A 20,682-nucleotide genomic window follows, 5' to 3' on the forward strand; every position below is an offset into this window, starting at 1 on the left:
AGATGAACTATTAAAGATCATAATGTTATGAGACACAAACAAAACAAAATTGTAATTTTTGGAAAACTAGTTTGTGGAAAAAGTTGGAGACTGAAGTCAAAATGTTACGGGAATAACATAATCATGAGAGGAAAATGTATCACAAGTTGAAATAAACAGCAGATATTGAAAGAATACAGGTGTAATTTTATGAGAATAAAATCCAAAATAAAAAGAAAAAACAGTTATACTCTTTAAAAAATAGCAATTTTACAAGAATAAACTCGCAATATTATGAAGAAAAACTATTTCATTTTAATAGAGTTGACATATTTACGTTTTATATTTTATCAATATTCATATTTGGTTTTAATTCAAGAATATGAGAAACAAAACAAAGTTGTAATTTTTGGAAAATTAGGTTGGGGAAAAAGTTAGAATAACTTGGGAATAAAGTCCAAATATTATAGGAATAAAGTCATAATATTATGAATAGAACATTTCTGAAGATTATTTGAGAAGGAAGTTTAAATATTTGGAACATTAAAAACAAAACAACAATGAAAAAAAGGAGCAAAGAGTGAAGTTGACACTAATAATAGGCTTTTTTCACCTAAATCACAAAGCTGAGATGCAGTTTAAAAATAAAAATAAATAACTTAAAAAAATATATAAATATAACTTCTTAGCATATCTACACGTGTTGCTTTACAAAATACTAAAGTTGCATCCTTTCATTTTTCACTATGTGACCCTCGCTGGAAAAAGTTAGAGGCACCCCTGTTCAAATGTAAATAGGGCTTTACTCCAGTATTGAAACGATTTTTTTAAAAAAGACACTCCATATAAATGTGGACACAGTTTTTTTTTCCTTTTTTGAATAAAAATCGCGTTGTATGTTACGTATGATGTACACGTTACTGTTTTTTACGATTTTAAAAGGGAGCACCTGAACGCCCCGGCCTCCTCGGCGTCACGTGACTCCACAGCAAACAGTTCCGCTTTCGTTTCGGTGTAGCGCGGCTCCGATGTCGGATTGCTTTTTATCTGGAAGACATGGACTTTGGCAATGCCCGAATTTGACCATCCAGAGATCAGATCAACGGAGTCTGTGAATGGCGCCAAAACAGGAGCCTAAACCTAAATTTCAAGAAGGTAGGTGGAGAAAATGCGTGCATGGGCGGCAAAGGGGGCGGGTTTGTTGTTGTTTGTCGCCAAACAATGGTGGTACAGATCGATAGTACATGGGGGGGAGGTACACTGCCTACTGGATGCAGAACTAACTTCATTAATGAAGTCACATTTACGCAAATGTGACACACATTAAATAAAGTCTACTGAACGAAACGGGGACACATTATACACGCTGTTAAGCTAACCACTAGCTAGCTAGCTAACCTTCGTTTACCGGATTCTACTTCCTGTCCAAAACAGGAAGTTACAGTAAAAGCACTCACTATTGTAGTCCTTTGTGTATTAACTGTCATTTCTTCACAGGTGAAAGAGTTTTGTGCTTTCATGGGCCGTTGCTGTATGAGGCGAAGGTATTGTGTGCATCCTCTGCATTGTGCTGCGTGTCCATTTCTCACATGGTTGTGTCTTTTTCGTGTCTTGCAGTGTGTCAAGATCAGCATAAAGGAAAAGCAGATTAAATACTTCATTCATTACAGCGGATGGAACAAAAAGTGAGCTTGACCATTTGTCACAGTCTCAAGCCTACTGCGGCTGACAGGGCAAACACGCAGCAACGTCCAAACCCCCCGAACACACACATGACCCACAGTGTTTCCCATACATTCTAGAGATGCACAATATATATTGTTTTTCAAACCGATACCGGTAACTTTCTGCCTCTCAAGGCCGATATGATACCTGATATGTGGCCCAGCAAGAAACAAACCTTTTGCACTTTTCAAACGCAGTGGCTGCCTGTGCCATTAACGTCACAGGCAGGAGAAAACGGAGCGCTTGCTCACCTGCTCAGTACGGGTAATCTCTCCTCATCTGAGTTTTTTTTATTTTTTATTATCGGTTCAGAGCTATTTTTCATTTGATTGGATTTAACGATATGACGTCATAATTCCCTCATATCGGTCCGGTAATTATCGTGCATTCATTCATGCGTTCATTTAGACATTTGGACCACCACCCTTTTGCCCCACGCTCATAAACACATCATAATGGCACTGTCTTTGAATGTAACTTGCTGTTACAACACTGTACAATAGGTGGCGCTATGCATCGTACACACCTCATCCGTACCTGGCCGGCCAGAGAATAAGAAGATTTAGCCAGGAGGGATCAGTCTCGCCAACTTAGCGACTTTGTGATATTTATTCAGACCCCTCAAGACACTCTTTTTTTGAAAAAAAAAAAAAAAAAAGACTAGCAGACATTTTCTGGTCTTATTGGGCACGTATTACTCGTCTCAGCGAGCAGCGGGTCCTGCTGCGTGCTCCTTCCACATCTAAACGCACTCGCAGGCGGCTCAGTCTTGTTTGAGCGACAGATTGAGCTAAAATTTCTATTTCCACACAGTAATCCCTCGTTTATTGGTTCCAGACCCGACCGTGATCAGTGAATTTCCATGAAGTGGGATTCCTTCTTTATAAATGGAATATTTTTGTAGTTAAAAACAGTTTACGACCTTTTAAATACACTTAACATTATTAGAGCCCTTCAGACGTGAAATAACACCCCTATAGTCACCTTTACATTCATATTACCCAATACACTTGACATAATAGGAGAAAATAAGACACTTAAAGACTAGTGCTTATGTGTGTTACTATAAAACCTGCAAGTCTGGTGCTTGTGTGTCTCACTGAACATTACAGTAACATTTATCAGTAGGAACGGTATCGAATTCGGTACTTTTATAGGTACCAACCAAATTCCGGCAGTACTACTGAGTACCGATACACGTAAAATTAAATGGTGTCATGTGTCGGTACCTAAACGCGCCTTTGTGACTGTGAGGGAGTGCAAGAGGTCACGTCCGGTTGCAAACAGGCTCAAGCTAGTGGCCAACAACAACTCAAATTTATACTGAAATTAATTTAATTTGTGCATTATTAAGAAGAACACTGCGTAGTTTTGGGCATTCATGTCAAAGAAATATGTGAAAACTGAGATGCTTCAATGCAAATAGTTGGATGTTGTTTTGCAATGCTTCTTAAAGTTTATATATCGAAAATAAATGTTAGACTGAAAAACTTTGAGATTTTATGATTAAACAAATTAATAATTGCTACCACATAATACACACAAAACTACTGAAAAGTGGTACCGTTTAGTACCGAAACCGATTCTGAAGTACCAGGCATTAAATGTCAGTGGTATCCATCCCAATTACTGACACCTAGTGAACAGTTGGGGATACTACATGATTCATAGCGTCTTTGAATGCTTCTTCTGAATGCCTTAGATTTGTTTTTTACTTCATTTCCGCATTTTCATGCTTGAAAATAGACCAAAAATATGTACAATTTGCTTCAATCTGCATACTTTTTGACTAATAATTGTATGTATTGACATTGAAATGCACATGCTCCTTGGCCAATTGTGCTGTAAGAGCAAAAACAAACGCAAAAGAAATTTGCTGCAAATGGCAAAACCCCCCACACAATAACTGCATGAGATAAATGCTGCAAGTTCACGTTTGTGCATTGCTGTGCATTTGCCCCTGTTGGCGCCCTACACACCAGTGGACACACTCTTTGCTGCTATTTGGAGCACTCACCTGTTTTGTTGTGGTTGAGGTCAGACACGTTTTTATTGACTTTTTGTTGTCTCTTGTTGTCTTTCAGCTGGGATGAATGGGTTCCTGAAAGCAGAGTTCTCAAATATGTGGACAGCAACCTTGCAAAACAAAAAGAGCTTCAAAAGGCCAATCAGTAAGTTTTTTTGTTTTTCTTTCACTTTATCAGAGAAGTGACACAGTACACCAATGGGCCTGATCTACTGAAGGTTTAACACAAAACACGCATTTTTATAGCTTTATATGTGTGAAGCAGTTGCAAATGCATCTAAAAGATGAATGTAAGGGATAAATGAACATTTAAGCTTACTTTTACCTTCATTGAAGACGTGACTGTTCCCAAAGACACCATGTGGCAGCGAGACACCACACACGCAGACACCATCTTCCTGTTTTGTCATGAGTTATTTCCTGAACTCAATCGTGTCTCTCACCTTCTTTGTCAAAATGCCACCACTTGAAACTTTCTTTGGCTCTATTTTGGGTTATTGAAGGGAGAAACACTATTGAATTCAAAAAGTAACTCATGGCAAAACAGGAAGGTGGTGTCCATGTGGTGTTTTTGTGTTAACATTTGTGAGAGTCAACCGCTGATGACATCGTAGACAGGCGACATAGCCGACTTGCGGTTTCGGTTGCCATTTTGTTAGCAAACTTTGCTAACAAGGACGTTTGTGATAAAAATACATAAAAACACAGTAAGAACACAGTTGAACTCACGCAGTGTATAAATAACACAACAAGACGTGTGCCTTATTGTATAAAGTGGGAAACATGCTCACTGGGGTGTACGCTAACTGAGGTTTCACGGTAGCTGCAAATATTTGTGGCATGCTAGCTTTGAGCATCGGTGCATCCATACTCTCCTGTTTAAGGCCAGGCTTGATGGGAACATTTTAGACAAATATATTGTATTCTGTGAAATAAAGAGCTATTTTAATATGACATTGATGTCTATCAATGAATCATCTCTTATGCTGCAGGGACTCGAGGCTACCTCTGGCTAGCAAGCTAACCAATTTATTTCTTGTAAACTTAAGAAGCCAAAAACTTACCACTTCCACACGGGATGTGAGGAGAACTTTATTTTCCACTCTATCATGTGGGACATGCCATGGCTAACTTGATGACTTCGTGCAGTGTTAAAGTAATGTAATGCAAGCTAATGTCTCAATGTTTTGTGTCATTGCTGCCGCCTAGTGACCAGAATACTACATATCACTTGTATTTCTATATGTTTTGACTAATAATAGACCATAGTCCACCACCAAACAGCCATCATGAATGACTGAATTAATTTCTGAAAAAACACGATATAGTGATGCAGCGATAAACAAACCGCGACATTGTGATCGACGACTGTATATCAACATGGCACATATGGATTTTGTAATTGTACTTTTGTACACAAAGAGCCCCTGGAAAAAACCCAGCTTGTACATAAAATGTCTACAATTCCAAAATGATAAGTGCAACATTTTTGTACAACCTGTTCAATGTTTACATTTCAATCACATCTAAATTTCTACTCTGTTGTGGTGGTGATAAGAGGCAACTGATTGTGAATCAGTCCTAAACACAACCGCCATGGTAGGTTGATTGCCTCCACAGCAGGTCGTCATTTCCCGTGACACATGTGACTTTTACGGACAAAAAGTGAGTACAAAACTTGAAAAGCAAAAGAAATACATTTAGAAATACAAATGAACCTTCCTCTGTTGCTTCTTTTTGTGTTTTTTTTTGGTCATGTCACAAGCAAGACAAAGCCGCCTGTGACTGCTTTTAGATGGGGGGTGGGTCCCGCTGCTCGCTGAGAAGATCAATACAGTAATCCCTCGTTTATCGCGGTTAATTGGTTCCAGACCCTGCCGTGATATAAGTGAATTTCCGCGAAGCAAGATTCAATATTTGATGGAATATTTTCGTAGTTATGGCACAGACAAGCTGTTTTCGATCTTCTAAATATGTTTTTTAACATTATAAGAGCCCTCTGACATGAAATAACACCCTTACAATCACCTTCACATTTCTATTAGGCTCCAGCATACACACGACCCTAGTGAGATCATTTAGACCTCCAATAAATGCCTGTTCTGGTCATCACGGCTCATGTTCTGGTGACACCTAGTGGCCAGTGTAGAATACTACATCCTCAAGTACAATATTTCTTTTGCCTTGTATTTGTATTTTAGTTCATATTAGTTAGTTCATTTAGCCATTTTCATTCTTGAAAATACTTAATTTAGGCTAAGAATACCTACAATCTACTTAAATGTGCTTTTAATTAAAAAAAATTAATAATAGGTCTTATTCAATCATTAATTATTTATTTTTTTTAAAACCACAGTATAGTGAGAGAGCGATATTCGAACCGTGATATAGCGAGGGTCGGCTGTGTGTTCATTTTAGTTTCCCAAAGTGTCCAGTAAGACCAAAAAAAGTCGCTAGATTTGTTGCTAGTTTTTTGGAAAAAGAAAACAGAGCGTGGTCTGAATACTCGCTAAATAAGTTGGCTACGCCGGTCCTCCTGCTACATCTTCTTACAGCAGGTGCGTATGAGGTGTGTTAAGAAGCAGCGTTACGCCGCCACCTACTGTATGGGGTTGGAACACAGACAGTCCCATTATAATGAGTTTATGTGTGAAAGCAAACAGGTAGCGCTAAGTCTATTTGTGGCGGTGTGAATGTATGGGAAACAGTGTGTTTATGACTTTTTTCCCTGCAGGGACCATTATGTTGAGGGAAAGATGAGGGGTTTCGCACCAAGCAAGAAGATTGCTGCCGTGCAGCAGAAAAATGTTGATCTGTAAGTTTTTATTGACCTTTTATTCACGTTGGATTGAATGACATGTAGGTCATATACATGCTGTGTATTCATAGAGCTAGCTCAACTTAAGTGGTTCATGTCTTCTGCACTCTAGGAAAGTGAAAAAGGCAAAGCAGAGAAGTGAGTCAAGTTGTTTTGTTTTGTTTTCTTAAATGGTGGCAGTCGTTATTGTGTGTATATATATGTATAATTTGTTTAGTCCCAGGACCAGGCGAAGGTACTAGCAGTGGAGAAATGCCCCAAGGACCACGGAAGAAGCGTGCACGGGTGGATGCAACTGTGGAGAGTGTATGTATCATCGGAATCTTTTATTATGTTTGTATTGACGCCCTAACTATCAATATAACGACACAGCGATTGTGGCAGGTGTAAGTGATGGAGTTTATTTTTAATAATAGAACTTGAATGTAACAATAATAAATGAATGAAGAGCCCATACTGATTGACATGGTGCTAACAGTGGCACATTAAATTGACGGTTTTGACAGGGGCAGGTCTTGCATTGTTAAACACCCACGCAGGGTACTGGGGTGGGTGTGGAAATGCCAACTTCACTGATAGAAGCTTGCATGAGCACAATAGTTACAATACAGCAAGCACATCACGGAGGCCTCCATAACGTGCACACAGTGTGACGTAAGCGCTCCTCAGAGAGTAAGAAAGAATGTCAGCCGTTCATTCAGTGTAGATAATGACCTGGTGCACAAAGGGCAGTGGAAGATGAGTGTACTGGAAAATTGTGCTCCCACTCACCACACAAAACAGACAATTTATTAATCTGTATTGTGTTTCTGCAATTGTGTGTGTGTCCAGGAAGACATGTTCACCAACCGTTTGGAGGTGAAAGTGAAGATCCCCGAGGAGCTGAAACCCTGGCTTGTGGACGACTGGGACCTCATCACGCGCCAGAAACAGGTTCACACACACACACACAGACACACACACACACACACACACAATCGAACTAAAAGAAAAGTGCACTTTTTTGGGAATTTTGCCCATCATCCACAATCCTGATGTGAGACATGAACACACTTCTTTCTCTTTTCTATGCATTCTGAAGATGTAAAATCAGATAAAAAGAGGCAGCTAATTAATGCGCAAAATGGGACACACCTATTCCGCCTAGAAAGTCCGCTATTAAAACACCTCCAAAAACCTCCAACAAGGTTTTATGGTTTTCTATCCATGCTGTGATCATGTAGTACCAGGCACATTCATGATAACATGTAATACTTACAGTATTTTGGTCATTTTAAGCATTAGCGGAACTTCCTTCCTGGGTGCATTGCTTTCACTTAGCAACATAGAAAGGAACGCTACACCTAGTGCCGGTGTAGTGTGGCGAGGTGTCACACCACCAGTAACATAGTTCGTAACAATGTTAATAATAACAGTGTCGCTGTAGCTTGGTTAATATGCAGGCCACATTATGTAAATGGAGCGTTGTTGGCACTTTTTGGATGTTTTTTCAGAAGGCTTTATAGGCGGAATAGGTGTGTCCCGTTACATGCATTCCTTGCTGCCTCTTTTTAGCAGTTTTTATAGTTTTAGAACACACAGAAAAGAGAAAGATGTGTTCATGTCTCACATCAGGATTGTGGATGAGAAATTCCAAAAAGGTGCACAAGAGTCTCTGACATGATTCATCAGCTTTGCTTAAATATGTTTATATTGTATATTGTTTGTAATTATGTTCAACATGGTTTCATTTTTGAAAGCGAACGGTAAATTTGCAAAAATTATATCTATAGTTCACGGAGCCAGCCGTGATGAGCTAGCTCTTGCAGTTCTGTCTAATTTCCAGAAGTGACGACATGGGGTGACACCTCTCAGCTAAAGCACAGTAAACTATCACTCAGGTAAACAAACAGTGGTGTACGAGACAGAGGATGTTTACAGTGTTTATAGCGAAGATTTGAGTGATGTGTCAATAGTTTGGAGGAAGAAGAAACATTTGGAGACAAATTGGAGAACTTTCAAAACATGGACTTAAAACGTAGCCTTTAAAACGTAGAATGGTAAGTGTAAATTACTCTGGAGTTGCCTATCCTTCAATTACTGTTTTAAATTGGCTTCTTAATGAGCGTAAAGAGGTTTTTGTAGCCTATTTTATTTTACAATACCGGTCAAAAGTTTTAGAACAGTCCAATTTCTTTGGAGGAAAAACCTACATTTTGAAGTGTTAAGAGGGTCCGTGTCACGGGCGGCGTGTAGCCGATAATTGGTATCCCAAGATGCAGAGAGACAAGTGTCTGTGTAACAAAAATTTGTATTAACAAGTCCACAAAAAATATAACAAGAACAAAAATGCCAACAGGTAAAAAGTACAAAATAAACTCCGGGCCTACCCGCGGGAAAAATATACAACAAAAGACTAACTCAGAACACTGCGTACACGGAAATAGCAGCAGCAAAAAACACAAGACTAACAAAGACGCTGCTGAAAAAACTAGCAGGACAAAAATGACAAGAACAGAAATAGCTGCTGTAAACCAAGCAGAATCCAAAAATGCAAAGTGCAAACAAAAAGCCACTGCTGCAATCCAGCAAGCAGGGAATACAGGTGCTTACTAAGGTAAGGAAGGGTAGACAAGAAAGCAAGCATACGAGGAATTAACGAGACAATGAGAGCAGGAATCAAGCGTGTACGGGAAGACAATCTGGCAACAGGTTGGTGACAAAGCAGGGGCTAAGTAGTCCAGGAGATAATTGATTGCAGGTGTGCACGAGCTCCTCCCACAGGTGTTGGCAGGTGTGTTGCAACAAATAACATACAGAGGGCAGCAGAACAGCACCAACGCTCATGACAGTATCCCCCCCCTTATAAGGTGCCCCCTGGCAGCCTACCTGATTTGTCAGGATGGAGCGAGTGGAAGTCTCTAATGAGTGAGCGGTCGAGGATACAGGAGCGGGCCACCCAGGAGCGTTCCTCTGGTCCGTATCCCTCCCAGTCGACCACGTACTGCACCCCCCTACCCCTTCTCCTCAAGTCTAAAATAGCTCTCACCGTATATACGGGCAGGCCATCAGTCATGCGCGGCGGAGGCGGTGCCTCGGCTGGAGGGCTCAGCGGAGTGGAGGCTACAAAACTGGATGAACCTACAGAGATGCTGGCAGCTTGAGTCTAACGGAGGATGTGTTGATGATGGAGTCTATGATATATGGTCCCACGAACCTGGGTGCCAACTTTTTACTGGTTCCTGCCAAAGTCACGGGATGAGAGCCATACCTGCTGGCCCAGCTGACATGCAGGAGCCAGAATCCGGTGGCGTTCGGCCAGCTGGCGATTGTGTGCCAAATCTGGGATAGCGCTGCTGTAGTCTCCCTCCACACCTGATGAGCCCGCCGTAGATGCGTGTGGACAGATGGCACAGTGACCTACACTTCCTGAGAGGGAAACAGAGGGGGTTGATATCCAAAGGCTGCTTTGAAGGGAGACATACTGTACCTGTCGCCGAGCTGGTGAGAGAGTTGTGGGCATACTCCACCCAAGGGAGATAGGAGGCCCACGAGGAGGGGTGCCGGTGGCAGACACAACTCCAAGTCCTGGTTCGCTTGCTCTTTCTGGCCGATGGACTGTGGGTGATACTCTGACGAAAGGCTGACAGAGGTTTCCGAGGCTTTACAGAATGCTTTCCATACTTGTGAGGCAAACTGAGGTCCCCTGTGTGAAACCAAGTCCACAGGAATGCCATGAAGGTGAAGCATGGGAGCCGGGTGGTCTCCAATGACGAGGGTAATTTTGGTAATGCAGTGAAATGTGCCATCTTCAAAAGTGATAAAGTCCAGAGCGATGTGAGACCATGGTCGGGAAGGAATGGGTAGCGAATGGAGGAGACCAGCCGGCGGGCGATGAGAAGGTTTGCTCTTGGCGCAGATAGAGCAGGCAGCGACAAACTCCTTGGTGCCTGCAGACGTAGACGGCTACCTCTGGTTCTCTGCACTTGCTTCCATTTTTGTTTTAAACCTTCCTCTTTTGGTAAAGAAAACTAACTTAAAGTATCACTTGGATACTATCACTTGGAGCAGCAATACAACATTTTGGCATGACTACTCTTTTGATGAAAAGCAGACTGAACCAAGTCGACGATCTACTGCCAGAAGCGTTTGTTTCCTCTGCTTTAGCTGAGACGTGTCACCCCGATGACGTCACTTCCGGGACTGAGACGGAAATGCGAGAGCTAGTTTGTCATGGCTGGAGCCATCAACTATAAATGGCATTTTTGGGAATTTACCATTGGCTCTCAAAAATCAAATAATGTAGAACGTAATTACAAGCAATATATTAATGTTAACATGTAACACATTTAAGCAAAGTTGATGAATCATGTCAGAGACCCTTTAGGCATTCACCTGCGTTGAGACTGTCTGGAAGCAATTACCAGGGCAGCTTTTTACGGGAGAAAAAAAGTATTCAAAGTCAGCATTGTCAATCAGCTGTGGTTTGCAAGGAGTTTCAAATCAAACAGATCCTATTGACGTTGTCAATCAGGAATTACAATCCACAAAATATCACCTCTTTGGTCAAAATTGCACACTTGCTGTTGGTTGTTGTCAAACACGCTTTCAGCAGATTTGTCCTTGTCTTGCAGTTATTTCACTTGCCTGCTAAGAAGAATATAGAGGGCGTCTTGGAGGACTATGCCAACTTTAAGAAGTCCAAAGGAAACTCTGACAATAAGTAAGACCATATACATTCAGTCCTGTAGGCAGCATAGCTACAGCTACATAACACATCATTTTGGGTCATGTCCCTCACATTATGTACATTTTCAACATTTACTGTTTACCCTTGTTAGAATGTTGAACTGACCAAAAAGTGACTTTGAGCATCGTGTGTTCATTCATTACACCACATGTCACCTGACATTAGTTTGAGGGAAGCGCTGCTGTCGATATCGGTATCGGTTGGTACCGGCAGTAAAGGTGCTATATTGGTAAAAAGAACAACATTGAGCATCTCTAATTTTGTCAAAAATGTTCTCCGTTTCCACAATGGCATCTTTATAAGAAGAACCAACAGTCTTCTCGTGAAAGTCCATGAGAAGCATGTGATATCATCTATTTTCTATCTATCAATCCAGGGAATACGCCATAAATGAAGTGGTGGCTGGAATTCGAGAGTATTTCAATGTCATGTTGGGCACCCAGTTGCTCTACAAGTTCGAGAGGCCGCAGTACGCTGAGATGTTAGCCGAGCACCCCGACATGATGATGTCTCAGGTGTATGGAGCGCCACATCTGCTACGCCTTTTTGGTAAGGACGCCACTTACACACCACGTGCACACGAGCCATGACTGAAGACTTGTTGTAAACTATACTGCTCAAAAAAATTAGAGGAACACTTCAAAAACACATCAGATCTAAACTGGGGGGAAAATGATCTTGAATATCTTTCCTGATAATAAGTGGGTGATGTATTAGTAAGAAAATGATGCTCTGCTTGAGCAGTGTACTAGTAGCAGCAGTCAGCCCCTTCTCAGACAATATCCAACATAAAGTATGACATACAGTATATATATATATATATATACAGTATATACAGTATATACTGTATATAGCGGTGTCATTGACTAATATTTAAATTTGTTTGATGATCTGAAAGATTTAAATGTGACAAACATGCAAAAAAAAAAAGAAATCAGAAAGGGGGCAAACACTTTAACACCAATGTGTGACTTAAATGGCTTATTTTCTCTTATGTCTACTATATTGGGTAATAGGATTGTAAAGGTGACGATAGGGATGTTATTGCATGACTAGAGGGCTCTAATATTGTTAAAAAGCATTTTTAGAAGGTGGTGAACAGGTTTTGTATGCTCTAACTAACAAAACATTCCTTTTATAAATAAGGAATCGAGCAGTCTGGCTAGGAGCTAGAACCTTATTGCTGTTTGTGCACAACAATCCTGTACATGGTGGACTTGAATAGCCACCCATGGATTGTGATGAGACAACGTTTGAAAAAAAACAGTTATAATCACAGATGCGCGATACCTTTTTTTTCAAACCGAAACCGATAACATTCTGCTTCCGATATGATACTGATAACCGATAACTTTTTTAATATCTACTTTTAATTATTTTTTTGTTAACTGTAGTTTGTGCACACCTGGAGGTAAGAAGGACTGGAACAATTAGGATTTGACCAACTGTACCTGTTGATTTGTCCTAATCAAATAAGTCAAACCTGTCTTAGCGGCCACCTTTATAGAACGGCCACCTGCCTATAGCAGCCACTGAAAAATCCCCCCCAGCAAATTTACATGTTATAGACCCTGTGTATAGCAGTCACCTGTCTAACGCGGCCAGCGGCCACCCATTTTGTCTCCCTTGGTCAATATCTGACCGCATATAGCGGCCAAATTACCAACTCAAGTAGAAGCTTCATGCACGAAAAAGTTTCGTTTTTCAATCAATGAAGCCGTCGTGTGTAGACTTTAATTACTGAGTCCTAGCTCAGTCACAATCATTCACAAGATCCACACAAACTGTCAGTTGTTCCACATAAAAAAGCCGTCTTCTTTTGAGCTTGCTATTTCCTGGTCAAACATGTAACTTTAAGAGCATTTGCACCAAAACATTACCGCAAAGTATGCTGGGAACAGGACGTGCTCCCAGCGACGCTACAATAAAAAAAAAAACATACGCTAGCATGCATGCGGCAGCGGGAGCAAAACTGAGTTCGGTTGTACTTAATTGAAGTATTTTAGAATGTACTCACGCTATTTTTCATCAATCCTCATCCACAAATCCATCAAAGTCCTCATCTTCTGTATTCGACACAAACAAAGCCGTCTTCTTTTCCGTTCGCTACTAGTCTGTTAACTTGACAGTGTTATTCAGCTCCGAAGCAAAGAAGGAAACTTCTCCTGTTGCTTCTGCCAACTTTATTTACTGAACGCGGCCACCAGACAGCAGCTCAGAACACACACACATCTCTCAGCATCGTCTCTCCTTCCTGCTTGCCCACAAGGCAAAGGTTAAACAAGCCCCACTACATAGCTGTCCAGCCAATGCCTGTAAGAAATGACACCGTTTATTTCCTGGTGTGCACTGGTCAATACTGTAATGCCGCTTGTTGTGGGGAAGGAGAGACTCACGTCGCCGATGCACTTTAATGGCTTTATTAACAGCGGAGAAAACTGCAGGACTTTACATCCACGCCAACATAAACACACTTCCCAACTCTCTCCAAACTCACAGCTAGCACTGAGCCTAGCTCTCCTGCTCGGGACGCCCACCGTCACTTCCCGTCACTTCCTGATGAACTAAAGCTGTAATGACACTGCCGTATAAAAAGAAAAATATTAAAAACAAGCGTAAGACATTACTAGCACAGCTTTGTTCTGTGGGTCGTGGATATATTCTATCAGTTATTATTAAGCCTCTAGCTTTCTTTTAGTAAGTAAAAACCTTGGCTATGATTGCACTACATTGTCATGGAGACCTACAAAGTACACTTGGAAGAACAAGAGGTGAATAAATGTATTGCAACTGATGTGAAACTGATGAGGGGTAGGATTAAATAAGCTTTGCTTCTTCCTGCTCCTTTTTGGACATGCAAAATTGTGAATTGTACTATGTGATGTGCTACTGTTTGACTCATGCATGTTCAGGATTCAAACCATGAACCATGAACCATGATAATAACAAGCCTAGTAGTGCTGTACAACTTTTATCCGCAGTCCGCAGTGCCCTCTACTGGTCAACATTATTATTTTTTTTTTCCTCTACTGGTCAACATTAAAACTGGACTCCAACCTGTCTATAGCGGCCACTTTTGCAGACTTCCTCTAGTGGCCGCTATAGACAAGTTTGACTGTATCATGACATTACTACTACCACATCACTACTATCAGGAGAACCAGAGTATAGAGCGGAGGGAGCCACCTGGCGTGGCCCAGCAAGGTGCACTGTATTCGGGCACACGCTTTTACACTTTTCAACCACTGCGGCGCTGGCGTTTCCGGTGGCTGATTAAGGTTTTTGTTTGCTCCATGGAGTTTTTTCCCCTCATCGCGGAGCATTTGGTACAACCAACACGCAACACGTCTTCCGGAAAGTCTGTGAAAGTTTGCTTACAAGTGAGCTCAGGGGAAGTTACGACAGGCCGTTAACGTCACAGGCAGGAGAAAGGCAGGAGCATTTTTTTAAAATTATTGGGTATCGGAGGTGTTTGTAATGTTAGCAGATTTATCAGTATGACGTTACAATTCCCTCACATTGGTCAGATAATTGTCGTGCAACCCTATTTATAATAGTTGAAGTTGCAAGGGGGCAGAATTCTAACAATGGAGTGATGATTTGTTTTCGTCAGTAAAGAAGGGGTGTGATGCATGTATTATCATGCATGGTGTTGACTTACATTGTGTTAAGTGTTATGCTGAGTCCCAGCTGGATGTTGCGATGTTGCGGTTCTCACACGTTACACTAATCCCGGTAAATTCTGCGTGACCGCAACGACTTTGTGTAATCACCGCAACATCTATGCAAATGGTGGCTAATCATCATCATTTTCACCCCAAAAATAAAACAAAATTGATGGCATTTGCATTTGTGTGACTTTTTGTGACACGGCTGTCTCACCTGTGACCCTAATGAGGACAAGCGCTATATAAGATGGGACTATATGTTGGCTCTCCCGAAAGGTTGCCAAACGACGTCATCATCTAAATAGCATAATTGTCAATGACGCAAGTGCATGTCATTGTAATGGACGTTGTAGCAGAGAGGAATAATCCTGTGTGAGAGACCAAACCTGAAAAGCAGAACAGGAATACACTTTTTCCTGCAATTTTATGGCACCTAAAACCCCATAAGTCCCATCACTGATGTTGGGAAAAGCTCCCACCAAATCAGGCATTTAGAGCCACAACAATATCAGATAAGGCCTGTGGAAGAACCACATGGCCTGAACATGCTTCACTTGGTCATTCAACAACCTTACATGCTCTAAAAGACAGTTGACCTATACTAAACTATACTAAAGGACCATGTTTGTCTGTCAGTTGATTTTCTTTCCCTGATGGGACGGAAATGGATTGGGCTGAAGTAGTAACAGAATGAGAGAAGGTCCATGAGACATCATTTTCACACATGGATTAACTCACACAGAGTCGACACTTCATCCTGATTGTGAATCGTTTGTGGTGTGCTTTGTATTTTGCCAGTCCGTTGTCAAATGTTATGCCGTTGGGGCGTGTGTTCATTAAAACGTTGACAATACTCACTGAAAGCCATCACTGTGCTGTCGCTTTCGCTATTTTAAATGTAATGTTTGCTTGTGCCAAATCTGAAAGTGTCATTTCTTTTAACATTTGTTTATTAAGTTTAACTCATTCAGTCCCGGACATTTTTGAAAAGACAACCCCTGTTGACGATTTTGACTGATCTTTCAAGGCACACAGAATATTGTGTTTTATGGCTTTATAAACATAGAACCTACCAAAAGAAAGATTAGACTTCTGTCTTTCATCGGGAAAAAACAATTTTGTTTCTACCTTTTTCCGTTCTTTAGCAGTAGAACATAGGTAAGTGAAGTGAAATGCATCATAATACCAACATAAACAACACAAAAACGGGGTTGTTTTACATCAAAATAACTATTTACAAATATAACACCATGAACTATTTCCAATTTTCACATTGGGAACTGAACTGTTTGTGTGCATGTGTGTGAGTGCGTGCATGTGTTGTGTGTGCATGTTTGTGTACCTGCAAATTTCTGCAAGTTTGTGTACCTTAAAATTTCCCTACAAACAAGGGAAGGTACATCTCTATTGGTTCGAACGTTGATATTTATTGTGGTTGCAGCAAAATAATATGTTTATTTTGTGTTACTTTGTTAATTAATGGTTTTGTGTGCCCCCCTCCCCCACCACCACCACCACCACCACCCAACAAAACTAGGTAAAAGTAATGTTAAATGTTCAGTCGTCCATTCATTTGTCATTGGTAATTATTTTTGCACCGTTTTCTGCATGTAAAACTATAATTATTGTTTATAAAATGTGTTTTGTGTTAACATTTTGAGGTGTCTGGAACGGATTCATTGGATTTACATTATTTGCTTTGGTTAGAGTCCGTTTTGGTTTGAGTCTGACTTTCTTGAACGGATTAATGACATTTACCGAGGCACCACTGTACAAGTGATATGTACTATTCTGGTCACTAGGTGGCAGTAATGACACAAAACATTGAGACATTAGCTTACATTACATTACCTTAACACTGCATGAAGTCATGAAGTCAGCCATGGCATGTCGCACATGATAGAGTGTAAAAAAAATTATCCTCCGATTCCTCGTGGAAGTGGTACGTTTTTGGCTTTTTAAGTTTAGAAGAAATGAATTTGAGGCTAACTGCTAGCTAGCGTCTTGAGTCCCTGCAGCATAAGAGTTGCACAATGCGTTGTCAACAATGAATAGTAGGAGTGTAAAGGTGACTATAGGGGTGTTATTTCATGTCTACAGGGCTCTAATAAGGTTAAAACCATATTTATAAACTCATAAACAGGTTTTCTATGCTCTAACTATGAAAATATTCATTTATCGTGGTCGTGTCTGGAACCAATTGACCGCTATAAACGAGGGCCGACTGTATATCCAAAAAGAAGAGGACGACTTATGACCACAAAAAAACCCATAAAAAGTCCTGCTCCAGATTTGACAAAACTTTAAAATACACCAACCCGTATCGGCTCGTGCCGTCTTCTAGACGACGACGTTGCAAACGCTAGAAGATGTTTTTTGGATTTGTTTCGGGGAAATCCAAATAGTGCGCTCAAAGGGTTTGCGTCAATTTTCCATATGTATCAGATTTGCAGGAGACTGTTGACACCCACTAGGAAATACATTACCATGTATTCCATCATACATCTTAGCTATTGGAGCCCTGGTGTATAACATAGGTATGATGTTCTGCTTTACTGAAAATATCATTGTAAAATGTCTTTTGTTGTCCCTATATTTGTGATTTTGCTCCTGCTAGTTCGAATTGGAGCCATGCTGGCTTATACACCGCTGGATGAGAAAAGCCTGGCTCTGCTGCTCGGTTATCTCCAGGACTTCCTCAAGTAAGCTTTGACTCCCACCTGAGCAACATTGATTGTTGGAGTGTGACATGGTGTGGAGACTGTCTGCTGTCATGTTTCATTCACATCCACATTAGTGCAGTCAGGCCTGATGCACTTCCTGCAGACATGGATCATGCAATTCATGTTTCTCCTCAAGCCTATTTCAGGTTGCCAGTCCATCAACTTGTGATATCAACTTAAAAAAAAGTTTTACTTCTACAGTCGCCCCTCGTTTATGGGGGTTAAGTAGTTCCAGACTCCACTGTGATAAGTGGATTTCCGTGATACTGATTAATAAATGGAATAGTTTGGTTGTTAGAGAATAGAAAACCTGTGTATGACCTTCTAAATATGGCTTTTACCGTTATTAGAGCCCTCTAGACATGAAATAACACCCCTATAGTCACCTTTACACTTATATTACCCAGAATTGTAGACATAATAATAGAAAATAAGCCATCTTGGACATAAATAAAATAAGAGACTCACACATTAGCAGTCAGTACAGCAACATACTTCCTGTTGGCTCTTATCTCATTAGAGTAATGTTACTGACACCTAGAGATCTGTAAAAAAAAGGCTCTACTGCTGCTGCTTGTGGTTAAGGAGAGACTCACGATAATCGCTTTATTAACAAGCAGGGAACATTCACACAGGAGCTGCTGTCGGCCATTCTACACTGCTAACCTTCTGCTCAGCTAACGATGAACTCTAGCCAGCTGACCGCACACACGTCAGCGCCCTTCTTAAAGGCGCACACAAGTCACAGATATTGTATTACACTTCATATCACGTCTTTTGAATGCCTTATATATGTATTTTTGGTCATTTAATCATTTTTACACTTAAAAATGCTTCATTTAGGCCATGAATACGTACAATTTGCATAAATATGAATGTTTTTGGACTAATAATAGACCATATTCAACAAAACAGTGATCATGTATTAATGAATTATTTTTTCAATTTTTTTTAAAAGTTATCTTAAAGATAAAATTCTGAACAACTTGAACAAAGAAAAGAAATGTATGGATGTGTTTTTCGAAGGCGCTTGCTGGGGCAGCTAAGATGTTTGTGTGAGAGCACACAGTTGGCAACACATCCTGGAAGATGACAAGTCTGCCATTTTAAGGCCCGCCACCAACCTTGCTACTGCTTCATGTCTACTCACATTCTTTCCCCATCTTGGACACAACTCGTCATGGGAAAATGGCAAATGGCCAAATGTACGTCACAAGATCTCGCGAGATTAAAACATGACAAGAGTTCTCGTTCAGAGAAAAACTTTTAATCATATATAACTTTCCGATAACAGATAACTTCCTGCTTCTCAAAACCGATATGATACATTTATTTTTATATCTACTAAAATTTTGATTGAATTGTAGTTTGTGCACACCTGGAGCTAAGGAGGACTGGAACAAATTAGGATTTGACCAACTGTAAATGTTGATTTGTCCTAATGAAATATCATGACATTACTACTACCACATCACTACTATCAGGAGAACCAGGGTATAGAGCGGAGGGAGACACCTGCTGTGGCCCAGCCGGGTGCACTGTATTCGGGCACACGCTCCGAGCAGCCGGTGTGACACCACGGAAGTCTCTGGCAAACCTTTCGTACTTTTCAAATGCCGCGGCGCTGGCGTTTCAGGTGGCTGATGAGGTTTTTGTGTGCTCTTTATGTTTTTTTTCCCCCCCATCGCCGAGCATTTGCTACAACATCCTTTTTCTTAAAGCGAATGTTTGTTTACAAGGGAGCTCAGGGGAAGTCATGACAGACCGTTAACGTCACAGGCAGGAGAAAAAGGGAATGCTTGATTTGCTCACCTGCACAGTGCGGGTAATCTCACCTCATTGGAGCGTTTGTATTTTTTATGTGATCGGATTTATCGGTATGACGTCATAATTCCCTCATATCGTGCACCCAAACTAAAAATGCTAACGAAATGAATAAAATAATTGAGCTACTGTGTAGTTTCTGTGTCTAAATTCATCAAAGCATCCCATGAAGACACATCCAAAGTTGATTTCTGAGGTGTTTTAGAGTTTTTAGCCCACATTTGTACTGTTGGTGTTTTACCACCTGCTTTTGGCAACTATTAAAAAGGGCCATAATGTCACACAAAGTTTACACATCATCTCGCTTTCTCACAGGTATCTGGTGAAGAATTTGTCCACGCTCTTTAATGCCAGCGACTACGAGGTTGCACCCCCAGAGTACCACCGCAAGGCTGTGTGAGTGCCTTCTGGACACATCCCCCACCTCCATTATCACCATGACCATCCGAGTGCACGCTTGGATGACATTTTCTCTGGAACAAGCTTTCCAAGAGGTCATCACAGTTAAGAGACTAAAATTAGAGGTGAAGTGAAAAGCAACTTCCCCTTGAAAAAGGATTTGAAGTCATTTTTATTTGATTTATTTTTTTGATGTATGTTGTTGCATGTGTGTATTTATTTATTTGCGTCATCACTGCCACACGAGGTGCAATTCATTGCTGAACCACGGGAGCAGCACTTAATTATTTTTTTTTTATAATCTGTATCTTGTGTATTTGTTAAAAAATTAATTAAAAAAAAAACATTTCTGTTGTTTGGTGGTTTTGTTGGTGTTGCTAAACCAGGGGTGTCCAAACGTTTTTTCCAGCTGGGGCCACATAGAAAAATGAAAGGATGCAACTTTGCCACTTTGATATTTTGTAAAGCAACACATGTACTGTAGATATGCTAAGAAGTTATTTACTGTATATTTCAAGAAAAAAACTGCATCTCAGCTTTGTCACATAGGTAAAAAAATGTATTGTTAATATCAGCGTCATTCTTTTTTTCCCACATTTTTGCTATTGTTTTTTTAAATTTTCCAAATAGTTCAACTTTCTTCTTCCATTATGTTTGTTTTTGTAACCTTATGACATTATTTCCATAATATTATAGTTTTTTTCTCCAACCTAATTTTCCAAAACTTACAACTTTATTTGTGTCTCATATTACAACAACTTTGAAAAAAAAATCTTATTTCTTTAATATTT

General features: G+C 40.5%; 1 protein-coding gene across 1 annotated transcript; it reads left to right on the top strand.

The window, feature by feature from the left end:
• Positions 1-961: 961 nt before the first annotated feature.
• On the top strand, positions 962-20,470 carry LOC129178918 (mortality factor 4-like protein 1). Its single transcript, XM_054771608.1, has 12 exons — positions 962-1,134; positions 1,477-1,523; positions 1,597-1,664; positions 3,789-3,875; positions 6,465-6,545; positions 6,661-6,686; positions 6,766-6,854; positions 7,380-7,481; positions 11,162-11,250; positions 11,654-11,826; positions 17,563-17,647; positions 19,808-20,470. The coding sequence occupies exons 1-12, from the start codon at positions 1,095-1,097 to the stop codon at positions 19,890-19,892; spliced, it is 972 nt and encodes a 323-aa protein (XP_054627583.1). The 5' UTR covers positions 962-1,094; the 3' UTR covers positions 19,893-20,470.
• The last annotated feature ends 212 nt before the right edge of the window (positions 20,471-20,682 follow it).

Source organism: Dunckerocampus dactyliophorus, chromosome 3, assembly GCF_027744805.1.
Source record: "Dunckerocampus dactyliophorus isolate RoL2022-P2 chromosome 3, RoL_Ddac_1.1, whole genome shotgun sequence".
NCBI classification, from domain to species: Eukaryota; Metazoa; Chordata; class Actinopteri; order Syngnathiformes; family Syngnathidae; genus Dunckerocampus; species Dunckerocampus dactyliophorus.

Bases quoted from the DNA above. Each gene is read 5' to 3' on its own strand.
- LOC129178918 (XM_054771608.1), top strand. From the start codon at position 1,095: ATGGCGCCAAAACAGGAGCCTAAACCTAAATTTCAAGAAG. The intron at 3,876-6,464 runs GTAAGTTTTTTT...TTTTCCCTGCAG, and splicing joins GAGCTTCAAAAGGCCAATCA to GGACCATTATGTTGAGGGAA. The intron at 7,482-11,161 runs GTTCACACACAC...CTTGTCTTGCAG, and splicing joins TCATCACGCGCCAGAAACAG to TTATTTCACTTGCCTGCTAA.